The sequence below is a fragment of the Petromyzon marinus genome, chromosome 10, assembly GCF_048934315.1.
Source record: "Petromyzon marinus isolate PM22_M1 ecotype Great Lakes invasive population chromosome 10, UKy_Petmar_22M1.pri1.0, whole genome shotgun sequence".
NCBI lineage: Eukaryota > Metazoa > Chordata > Hyperoartia > Petromyzontiformes > Petromyzontidae > Petromyzon > Petromyzon marinus.
The window spans coordinates 16187559-16199916 of NC_133676.1; the positions used below are offsets into that span (position 1 = coordinate 16187559).

Sequence of the window (12358 nt, forward strand, 5' to 3'; positions counted from 1 at the left end):
CTTAGATTATGTGAGAATGACTCAATAACTGGAGTCACAATGAGCAAATCTGTTCTGCTCACTTTTTTTGCTCCACAGTATGTGGCTTCAGGAAATGTTTTTTGAAAGTAATACTCTCCAGTAAAATAAAAAAAAATAGCGTGACCACAAATGTGACAGCCGTAATTTAAAATGATTCTATTTGACTTATTTTATTTTATGTTTTAATTACGTGGAAGAGCAAGGCAATGTGTCTTTCTGCTCAAAACCCTGTGTTAGGGTGGTGTTTGCCTTGCTGAGGCAAGACCTTGCCACTCGAAAATTGACCGCACGCAGTTCTTTTTGATGATTTTGTTTTTGAATAATTTTTGGTCTGTAGCCAGGTTTTTGTAACCAGGTCCCCATCGAATATGCACATTTATTGCCCGATCGGTTTTACCTGAGCCAACAATGAACCCAAACATAGGGGGGCACTCATCCTAAGCCAGTGGTGGGAATTCTACATTTCTATGACACAGGCCAGCGTTGACCTCCTGCACAATGGCATTCACTTTATTGGCCTGACGGATATTAGTATGGGCCGAGTAGATTCACCTTAAGGAGTTGAACTTATGACCTTCAGACCACGCGTTGAGCTCGAGAGCCATAGCACCACCCGGCCACAATCAGTGACCATACATCGAGCGACCAAATAACGGTGCCTTCACGTATCGTCGTGATTCTGAATGGCGCATGCCATTAACTACAGCCCTGGTGTTCAGCTCGGAGTCCTCACTCGAGCCTATAGCTCATTGTTTCCAGATATTTTTTATTGAGAGCCATTCTGGAACTGTGCTGAGCCAGACAGCCCGAGTCTTCACGGCAGTCTACTCCGGCGTCGCGGTCACTGCCACCGCTCTGCAAACTGCGACCGCGACTGCAAAACTCGCTCTCTCGCGGTCTCTGCCCATACCCTGGCTGCTGCTGCTGCTGCTGCTTGTCGCGGGCGTGAGCGCTGCGCACGTCCCACGAGGCCACGTCGGGCCTCAGCGCCGGGTAGCGGGGGAAGGGCTCCGGGTAGAGCCGCGGCTCGGCTCCTGGGGGGGCCGTCGCGTGGCTCAGGGGCAGGAGGCGCTCCCCAACGCCACCGACGCCTCCGCAGCAGCCCTCCCCGCAGGGCTCCATCAGGGGCGCCATCGGGACCCGTCTCGCCGCCTCCATGGCCAGCGCTCCCTGTGCCCAGCCGCAGGGTGGCTTGGCCGCCTCGCGCAGGGCTCCGGAAACCTTCCAGTGCAGAAAGAGACGGCGGCGGTGGCGGTGGCGGCGTCGGCGAGCCATTTGCTTTGCTAGCGAGAGTCGCATCACACGGAGAGCTGCTTGTGCACGGACGCAGCAGCAGGTACACAGCAGGTGACAACACGCAGAGTCTGACTCATGAAGTCAGAATTATGAAGTCAGAATGTGTGAAGTCAGAATGTGATGGAATAAACTGCGTCTGTTTAGACCCCCCCCCCCTCCCCATAGTTATTCTTTAACAATAGTTTGACCTCATGTTTTAAAATTTACGCGTTTTTTGTTTTGTTAACGGCTGCCCGCAAAGGGGCAGCCAAAGAGCCACGGCCACATGGGGCTGCTGAGCCGCAAGTTGCCGACTCCTGGGGCTTGTGCTGCCGCTACCGCTGCCCCTGCTGCTGCTGCTGCATACGAGAGGAGGAGCGGCGCGAGGGGGAGGAGGATGAGGAGTGTTTGTAATCGACAGCGCGGTGCTGGAACCATTGCGTCTCAAAGAAACGAAAACCCAACGCATACATGACTGACGGCGCCTTGAACATGTAAACAACGAGCAACGTTTTGAGCCAGGGACTTTCTTCACGGCACGAGAAGGGCCATTGCCCGAAACGTCGCCTATGCATGCATATGTTCTCCTATTTGAGGAAGGGTCGTTAATGAGAGTGCAATTTGTGATTGTGCACCACTACCAACGCGGTACCACCAAATAAATCTGCCCTCAAACTCGCCCACTCTTTACGCGGGGTGCATCTGTCAGGGTGCACGCACAGCGTCTCCTGTGCAAGCGATGGGGGCCAAGTTCCTCGCACACTTAGCAGTGGACTTCCTGACCACGTTTCTCACGCGGTCGACACGGCCATCGTGAACACGCGGGCTGTGTGCTCGAAGTTTACGTGATTCACACGAAACGTTCAAAAGCGTGCGTTTTGAATGCACTGTTGCTGCAGGTGGGATTTCAGTGCTTGGCCATTCAAGCTTGATGCTTGGAAAGCGTTTGTTCAGGTAATGCCCCGTGCGCAACGCGTCTTAGATTGTTTTCACGAAAGTGCAATGAGGAAGCTGTGCATGCTGCAGTCGTCTGATCTGCGTTGGACAACGCTGCATACATATTCGTTGCTCAAGGCAGGTGGTGGAGTCCAATCACAGAGAGAGAATCATTGTTTGACCAGGACCGTCACAGACAAGGCAAGAGATCGAGGCAAGTCAGAGTAATGCCTTGGCCAAGTTTGCTCGGGTTATGAAATAAAGTTCAAGGCGTTGTAGAAAACGGTCACAGTGCCGTCGTGGAAATGACAACTTGAAAACACGAAATCATTCCTCTCTCCCCCGTCCACCAACTGGCCAGCAGGGCGAAGTAACATCACATAACCTCCATGACCAACATGGTACGGGCAGACCTTCATCTAGCAGTGCATATATTGCAATATTTTGTTAATTAAATAAGTTTAAACTCATTAAACCGGAGAGCATCTTCCCAACTAAAATCAACGTTTTCCCTCTACAGAAGCATATTGCAACAGTTGCATTGCTGCAGATAGACGTTATCTTGAGAATGACATTAAAGAGCATTGATTGTTTGTTTTTATTGCGCCTTTCCCTCACTTTACCTTAACATAGTGGGAGATGATTTTGTCTCTGTTTATTTTTAAAATCTCAGCTCCACTGTCCGGCGCTCCGCAATAAAATATATTTTGCCAACCCGTTGTGTATACAGAGTGGGCTACAGCTAACCCTGACTGTGAAAGACACACACACACACACAAATATATGCATACACACAATACATTTGTATTAGTTCGTTTAATACGTTATTACCCAGCAAGTCAGCCAGACAGTGCTTTGCCTGAGCTACTCATCTCACATTCGAATGTTGAGCGTCTTTCACACCGTACGTAGTCAACCGTGCTAATTATGAAAGTGACCAAATCATGGTTCATCATCATCATCATCATCCTGCCACCAGCGTCAATAAAAATAGCTACCATTTTGTGAAAAATGCACGGGTGGATATGTCCCACGATGAGACTGGTCCCTGCCATGGCAATGTATAGTTGCCACCACCAGCTGAGGACCACCGATGGAGATGAGCCACCACTCGCTGCTCGTTTGAGTGGAGGGACACAGATCGGTGTTGTTGCCCTGTCCTCGGTTATGGAAACATGGAAACTTTTCACCAAAAATCAGGCCAAAAACTATTTTTTTTCAGCACATGCATTGGGCACGCTGTTAAAAACTCTTTAAACGGGTCACAGCCCCATTATATTTGGCCAGTGATCAAACTTTTCGAAGTCATTCTATGGAGATAAATGTTCCTGTCATGGAATGAGGAATTTCCACCACTGGCTTGAAGCGCCAGTGATGATGAGCCCTTTAGCATTGGTCATTGGAGCAGGGAGAGACGTTTTCTCTTTGAGTTCACGATTAGATTTTGCTAAGTGGACGGTGACATCTGCACACAATGGGAGACTCTTGAAAATTCTATCAAATGTCTTTATCATTCATGCGACAAGATTTCCACATTCTTGGTTCTTTCGGTAAAGTCACGTAGGAGGGAAACAATAAAATAATAAAAATATAAAACAATAAAATTATCACGACGTTTCGACTGCAACACAAGCAATCATCATCAGGTGTGAAAAGCACAGCAAGAAAATTTGAAAAAGTGGCAGTTTTTAAAATGTTCTTGCCGTGCTTTTCACACCTGATGATCATTGCTTATGTTGCAGTCGAAACATCGTGAGCATTTGATTGTTTTATATATTTTTTATTTTATTGTTTCCCTTCTACGTGACTTTACCGAAAGAACCAATAATATGAATCCCTGCAGTCACGAAAGCTTTAAATAAAGATTTCCACACTTACGAATGATTCACACACGTTGCACAATTATCACAGGCATTTCCAGCATGTGTATTTTCCTCCAGTATAAATACATATTCTGATTCTGTATATTTGAAACTCAGTTGAATACCTTTCAATGACACTCATGGTTATAAGGGACATGCTCTTATAGTGTGGAACATTCTCACTTCAGTATATGACTCAATGTTGTATATTTTGACATTCATTTGTTGTTATATATAAGCGACAGTAAACTATATTAATGTGTAGTATATACAACTACTCCTTATGCATGAAGTGTACATACAATACAAATGAGGCCCATTTCCTGAAATGTTACCTATCACATATATGTGTTTCCTGTAGAGCATTGGTGTTGACAAATGCTTGTACCCAAACAGCCTTCGTAGCTTTATATATATAAAAGGTTTAATTATAAATAGCGCATTTACACACTTACATGTGACATCTTATATGCCTACACAGGCAACGCACTATAATATTCAAAATAAAAAAATAAATTATGTTATTGTTGAAAATATCTGCCTGGTTTATTTCAGTGTCCTGTAATATATTATGCACAGTAGTTTAAGAACGCCACAGTGTATGTTTTCAATGTTGTGGTATTCTGTACAAAAATTATGATTGTAATCCTCTGTTCACTAAATATATCAGCACTGGTATGAATAAAACATGCTCGTTAGAATATACGGCCTCACGCATGTGTTTGCAAATGTACTTTGTGTCCAAAAAGGAGCTCAGCGTGTCACCATTATTGTCAAGAAATATTGAATGTTTTCTTGAAATTAAACACCGTCTGTAACTGCGGAACAAATCAACTGCATTTGTTTCTGAAGAAGCTCCCAGCATGTGGAGCAAAACATCGGACATCTCACCAAACAACGTGTGGTGCAACTCGAAACACGTCTGAGTAAAGCATAACATTATTTCAGTGAAATGTACAGTTATTAACAGATTCCACTGGTTTGAGAAGAGGACTCTATAAACCGAATAACACACTCACACAACTCGAGAGAACACATTCAACCTCTAGCTATAGGAGGACGCAGAGAACGCCACAATTTTCATGGCAGCACTGGGTTAGCACCTTGGAAGTTAGGAATAGAAAGTGGCAACAGGAAGCGAGTGTTAATTTAATCGTGAAGAGGACATTGAGCTGGTGGGTGGAGTGCGTACAGGGATTGGAGCGGGGCAGGTGAGGAGACAGCGGCCGTTGAAGAAGTGGCACAGGCATCAGAAGCAGTGGCACACACATAGAAGTGGCACACACAGAAGCAGTGGCACACACAGAAGCAGTGGCACACACACTGAAGTAGTGGCACACACAGAAGTAGTGGCACACACAGAAGCAGTGGCACACACAGAAGAAGTGGCACACACAGAAGCAGTGGCACACACAGAAGCAGTGGCACACACACTGAAGTAGTGGCACACACAGAAGTAGTGGCACACACACAGAAGTGGCACACACAGAAGTAGCGGCACACACAGAAGTAGTGGCACACACAGAAGTAGTGTCACACACACATAAGTAGTGGCACACACAGAAGTGGCACACACAGAAGTAGTGGCACACACAGTAGTAGTGGCACACAGACAGAAGTGGCACACACAGAAGTAGTGGCACACACACAGAAGTAGTGACACACACAGAAGTAGTGGCACACAGAAGTAGTGGCACACACACTGAAGTAGTGGCACACACACAGAAGTGGCACACACAGAAGTAGTGGCACACACAGAAGTAGTGGCACACACACAGAAATAGTGGCACACAGACTGAAGTAGTGGCACACAGAGAAGTAGTGGCACACACAGAAGTAGTGGCACACAGAAGTAGTGGCACACACACTGAAGTAGTGACACACACATAAGTAGTGGCACACACACAGAATCAGTGGCACACACAGAAGAAGTGGCACACACAGAAGTAGTGGCACACACAGAAGTAGTGGCACACAGAAATAGTGGCACACACACAGAAGTAGTGGCACACACAGAATCAGTGGCACACACAGAAGAAGTGGCACACACAGAAGTAGTGACACACTGAAGTAGTGGCACACAGAAATAGTGGCACACACAGAAGAAGTGGCACACACAGAAGTAGTGGCACACACTGAAGTAGTGGCACACACACAGAAGTAGTGGCACACACTGAAGTAGTAACACACACTGAAGTAGTAACACACACAGAAGTAGTGGCACACACAGACGTAGTGGTACACACAGAAGTAGTGGCACACACTGAAGTAGTGGCACACACACAGAAGTAGTGGCACACACACAAGTAGTGGCACACACACAAGTAGTGGCACACACACAGAAGTAGTGGCACACACACAAGTAGTGGCACACACTGAAGTAGTGGCACACACACAGAAGTAGTGGCACACACAGAAGTAGTGGCACACACAGAAGTAGTGGCACACACAGAAGCAGTGACAAACACAGAAGTAGTGGCACACACACTGAAGTAGTGGAACACACAGAAGTAGTGGCACACACAGAAGTAGTGGCACACACACAGAAGTGACACACACTGAAGTAGTGGCACACACACAGAAGTAGTGGCACACCCAGAAGTAGTGACACACACACAGAAGTAGTGACACACACAGAAGTAGCGGCACACACACAGAAGTAGTGACACACAGAAATAGTGGCACACACAGAAGTAGTGGCACACACAGAAGTAGTGTCACACACAGAAGTAGTGGCACACACACAGAGGTAGTGCACGCACAGAAGCCAGAGGCTTGGAATGGATGGTTTTACTCTCCCACGCATAACATTGACCTGTACTTGTTGTGAAGGTGAAACGAAACCACGTGTGAGAGGCGCGATCGTGTGGCTATAGTCAGCGATTGAATTGGATTTTCACTCTTCGGGCAAAAAGCGTACAATTTCCGTGCTGGCAATGTTGAGTTTGGATATGTTAAGTGATGTCTTAAAAGGTTAACTTTGATTGGGATTTAATCGCCCAATAATCACATCATTTGGATATTTACGGTGACATATATAGCTAGCATATACATTTAAACAAGCACGTGCCTTATTAAACGTCTAAGTAAAGCTGTACAGCACATCTTTTTACGTCGACGAGTCATATGTTTATAATTTATATTAATAGTGATTAAATATATTCATAGGTATACAGTTATATGCTGTATAAATATATTGTAATAATCGATATTCACAATCTAATTTGAAAAGCGTTCCGGGTGACATTTCAATATGTAGCTGTGGGTGATTTTGACATTTGATGTTTTTTTCTGAGAATGATCATTTTCATTATAAAGCAGTATAATCATTAAAAAATGCACTAGTACAGTACTTGTAATGTTATTGGATTCATATAAATCGGATATATTAATGTCCCGACATATAAGCACATTGTCGTTGTTTAATATTACAAGCACGTATAAATAATAACAACAGCCAACCATTGATATGCCCACTCAAACAAGCACCCTAGCCGCTTTCATCTTCATTGTCAACCCCAAGCAAAGCAGTGGAAATTCCACATTCCCACGGCGAGGCTACTCGATCAATCACAAGACAGTCACTTATTGACTTCCCACAAAGTGGTACTTATTTTGTATTAACCCCGGATGGACGATGGGCTGGATCGCCACTCGAACATCATGATTATCATTATCTACACCCTATAGGAACGTACTATTTACTATCTTGTGATGACTACATTCACACGTGGACGTACACCCTGAATAGCCTGCACAAGACTAGATATGGGGGGATGGAGTGCTTCACCAACCCGGAACTAGCCATCGTGGTGAAGTATGGTCAAACAATTGCCGAAATGCACGAGGGAACCATTCATCTGGCACTTAATTGATGAAGGCGCTGTACATTACATTCATCATCATCATCATCCATGGTCAATCCACTGCTGGTTGAAGGCTTCCCCACGCCGCCGCCACCTCTCCACTATCCCGCGATGTAATAATACAGCAATAACGATACACAAATTGAAACAAGCAACACGCACACACACAAACTGAATGTAGTCTCAGACTAGGAACAATGAATGTAGTCTCAGCCTACATGTAGTGTCCGTGACCCCAGCAGGCACTACAACAACGACAACAGCAGCACATAGCTGCTGCATACCCAAGCGGCAGGGCTCGCTTGTCTTGGCAAGCCAGAGTAAGCGAAGGCTTTCGCGACAAAGAATCGAGAGCGCATGGAGAGCGCTCGTCGCAAATAAGCAGAAAAACAAGCGCGCGCGCGCGCGTGTGCGATGGACGCGCGCCCCGCACGCGCACGAGGGAGCCCCTTGGCGCTGCGTGCCCCGACACGCCGCGCCTCTCCCCGCGAGCACAACGCGAGCCCTTGGCACCGCCGACTCGCCGAGAGCGTCCGTGGTGGTGCGAGCGCGCTCCCGAGGTATGCGACGCAGCGTAGGGAGGGGTGTGGGGGGGGGGGGGTGGATGGGCAAGCGATCTCGGCACAGGAACGCCGACATCGTCGTCGTAGTCGCCGACGACGATGCCGTGCGGCCACGACGAACGCCTCTTGTGATGGCGTGAGTTGCGTGTGTGCCGTGCGTGCCTTCTTGCCACAAAGCGATCTGGGAACGCGTCTGAGAAAAGGACGCGTTTCGGAGGGAGATGGAGCGATTAAATCGGCTCGGGTGGAGGAGATCATGGCTGATGATGATGATGATTGTGATCTGGCAGCATTGATGTGCCACGGATTTTATTTTGTATTCGTAGCGCGCAGTGACGGGGGCAGGGCGCTGTGAAGCCGGCTTTCCCGAGTTCGATTCCCGGGCACGGCTCACATCACTGGCGAGCGACACGAACCGCTCCTGCAGGGTACCCCCTTTCACCAACCCGCATTCACCAGCCTGGTGAAGTATGGTTAAGCAGCCCCCACTACCACCGACTCAAGCGTGGGAAAGTTGTAAATTATTATTATTATACATCTTGTTTGTAGCGTCATTTCGAGTCAGAATGTATATTATTTCTAAATTGAATTGTGCCCGTTCTTTAACGAACGCGGTGCAGTATTTATTTCTGTTGGCTGCCAGTGATGGACATTCCACATTTCTGTGGCGGGTAGTCTTCAACTTAGGAATTCCATCTTTGCCACCTGCGAACAATAGCTTCCTGTTGCGGATAATAGCGGCGCATTTAACGTGCGCTTAGCTGGAACATTGCACTTTGTTAAGTTACCATGCACAGCTCCGTAGAGGCAGTGAAAACCGTAACGTCAACGTTGCACTAAAAACGGCACGCCTTGCTCTACATTAATTTCCACCACCACAACGTTCCGCTGCATTCATTTTCAAGTCCACGCGAAAAACGGATTCCGGTAATTGGAGGTTAAACCCCAACTCGCCTATCGAGTTACAATGCGGATTCATTATTTTACGACACGTTCACCTGCAATGGACACTCTAAAACTTGTTGCTACGAGCGCAGCTATAAGTACAAAATAATTTATTAAAATAATATGAATAATGATTATCCACTTCTTAGCCCAACACCTTAATTGATGTTGAAGCACTTCGAGAGTTCAAGGCGCTATATATAAGTTGTAATTGTTAAGAGTGTTTTGCCGGAACTCTGTCAATCCACCGGTGGACGAAGGCCGCCACGCCAGGCCGTGTGGCGGTCAAGGGGTTTGTTTGGCCATACTTCACCACTCTGGTCGATGAGCGTTAGCCGTGGCCGGAGGAATCGAGCTCAGCTCGTTAAGATTCTTAGCGCGCCGGGCGAACTAAATAAGTCGCCACCAACACGCACGATCTAATGTTGCGGTGCCCCTCGGCGTAACTCACTCCACAACAGAAGCTAAAAGTAATCGCTCACTTAGAACAGTAATCGGGATTCCAGCTCATCGTCGTCGTCATCGGTCGAGTCCTCCAGGGAAAGCGCCCAGTCAGCTGTTGAAGCTGCGTGTGACCCGCTGGGTGGGACATCAGCAGTGGTCGTCACGTGGTCACATCAAGAGGACACTCGCTTGCCATGGGAATGTGGAATGTTGACCCACTGGCTCGGGCCAATCAACGGAAGTGATCACTACTCCACCGCACATTCTACAGCAGGCAACGTAACGTTTGGCTAACGTCAGTGATTACCAAATTATTATGATTAGTATTGGTCCGTGTGCAAAGAATACGTTTTAAAATAATCTTAACAGGTAATGATGCAATTGGTCTTTCACCTTGACTGCATATATGGAAACACTGTGCGTATAGTACAAACAGACATATGTATAATAATACGAAAAAAATACGTATTTATGTACGCTCTATGACTACTGACAACGAATTCACGATGTCCAACATCTCCAGTAATATTGTGTAAATATTTAATTCGGGGATTATTCATCATGAAGGTAAACACACCTGTACGCAATTATCAGGACGGTAGCTCGTTCGCTCAGGACAGAGGATACATTTATTTTGACAGCACGATGTATTTAAATAGATCCACGTGCTTGATGTTAATTATTCCAACGATAAGTGTCCGTGCACCGATTTTAAACAAATCCCACGGTTGATGCCGTGATAACTATGCCCATACGAACACAATGACATAATGCATGGAATGCACATATGTGTATACACACAGATATACCTGTCCGCACAGACTACTCATATTTCCACAGAGAAATAGCAGACCTAACGTACACGGCGAATCTCAATTGGCCTTTAATCCTCACAAATAACGATGCTGCATACTTCAATAAGTCTAATCAAGTTAGCACACGGATACTTTGACATACATAACTTGAAATGGACACGTCTAAAAGGGTAAATACATGCTTAGTTTTAATGAGTATTTGTGTACAAACACGTGGTAATTGCGCGGATAGGCAAATGCAACTGAGCAAGTATCTGAACAATAAATATAACACATGGACACTACATACGTGAGTGTATTGTTTACATATATACACAGAAATACGCGTTATTCACACGTATAAAGTATGCAATGGTGTAGTTGAGTACATGGATGTATATCGCTGGATACGAGTGGCGAAAGATATTTATCAGCCCACGCATGGACACACACACACACACACCTCATTACACTTACTACACACGCATGCATATACATACCCTTCAATGTCGCCGATACGTTCTTAATTCCTGAATGATAACATCGTTGGTATATTAACAGCGACGAAAGGACTACAACCGCTGATTGATGGAAATTAACAACCAAATAGTCGCCTTCCTATTTAAGACTGGCCGCGCGTCATGGGCACGTGGAATTTACAAATCATGTTCCCAGTGGCCGTCAAACACAAACGAACGCGCAGCCACTGTCAAGGCACACTGACACGTGACGCTTCACAAGACGCGCGGTCGCCACGCACACGCCTCTGCTCGTGCACGTGTCGCACCTGTGCACAGCCCCGCAGTGAAGGCGACGATGCATCTCGGCAATGTGACAACGCGCACGCGGCCAGCTCACCTGTCGCGCGTCGTCCGCCGTGTCCCTCCTCCTCCTCCTCCTCTCTCTCTCTCTGAGCGCTGTCTCCGCCAACGCGCGCGTCGAAGAGCACGCGCCGTGAGTCCCACGCACGGGCAGAGCGAGCGCCGTGAGTCGCACGCAGCGCGCGCGGTGCCCGGAGAGAGCTGCCCGCCCTCTCGTCTGTTACACGCCGCGGTGCTGAGCGCGCGGTGGCCCCACGCCGCGCGTCACGGGGGCTTCTTCCTCCTCCTCCTGCTGCTGCTGCTGTGTGTTCTGAGCTCTGTCTGCCCAGCGCACGAAACATCAGCGAGCTGCGCAATGCATCTTTGGGGCTACCGACTTAGCACCAGCACCCCCACCGCCACCCACCCCCAAACACCCCACCAAACTCCTTCACCCAACCCCACCTCCTGAACATCATCGCCGCCGCCACTGCACACGCATGCACGCAGATGCACGCCCCACCTTTTCGCAAGCCTCCACACGCATCTCTCTGCGTTTGAGATTGCAGATCTCCCCGCTTACATCAACCGCCGCCTTCCAGCCATGCGGATATCTCCTCCATAGCAGCACTCACAGAGAGATCGACTGACACACTCGCACACAGATTCCCCCGTAGCGTTATAACCCTGGAAAGTGATGTTAGCGAGTACTTACAAGCACGTGCGTACGTGCGTAGCATAGCTCTGACTCAACGGCCACACGTGTTCGCAAGCTCTTACACGCACGTCTCGAATGCAGGCTGCACCCCACGCTCATCAATCAGCCTCGTCTACATCATTACCAACGTTTAT

At 47.5% G+C, this 12358-nt stretch overlaps 1 protein-coding gene across 1 annotated transcript in view; it reads right to left on the reverse strand.

The window, feature by feature from the left end:
• LOC116941142 (uncharacterized) overlaps nucleotides 1-11905 on the reverse strand; it is a 30246-nt gene extending 18341 nt beyond the window's left edge. Inside the window, exons 1-2 of the mRNA XM_076066204.1 lie at nucleotides 11565-11905; nucleotides 932-1242 (exon numbers count right to left, since the gene is read on the reverse strand). Of these exons, the coding sequence (XP_075922319.1) occupies nucleotides 932-1179 (248 nt within the window). The 5' untranslated portion in view covers nucleotides 1180-1242; nucleotides 11565-11905. The remainder of the gene's footprint in view (nucleotides 1-931; nucleotides 1243-11564) is intronic.
• Between the last annotated feature and the right edge of the window lie 453 nt (nucleotides 11906-12358).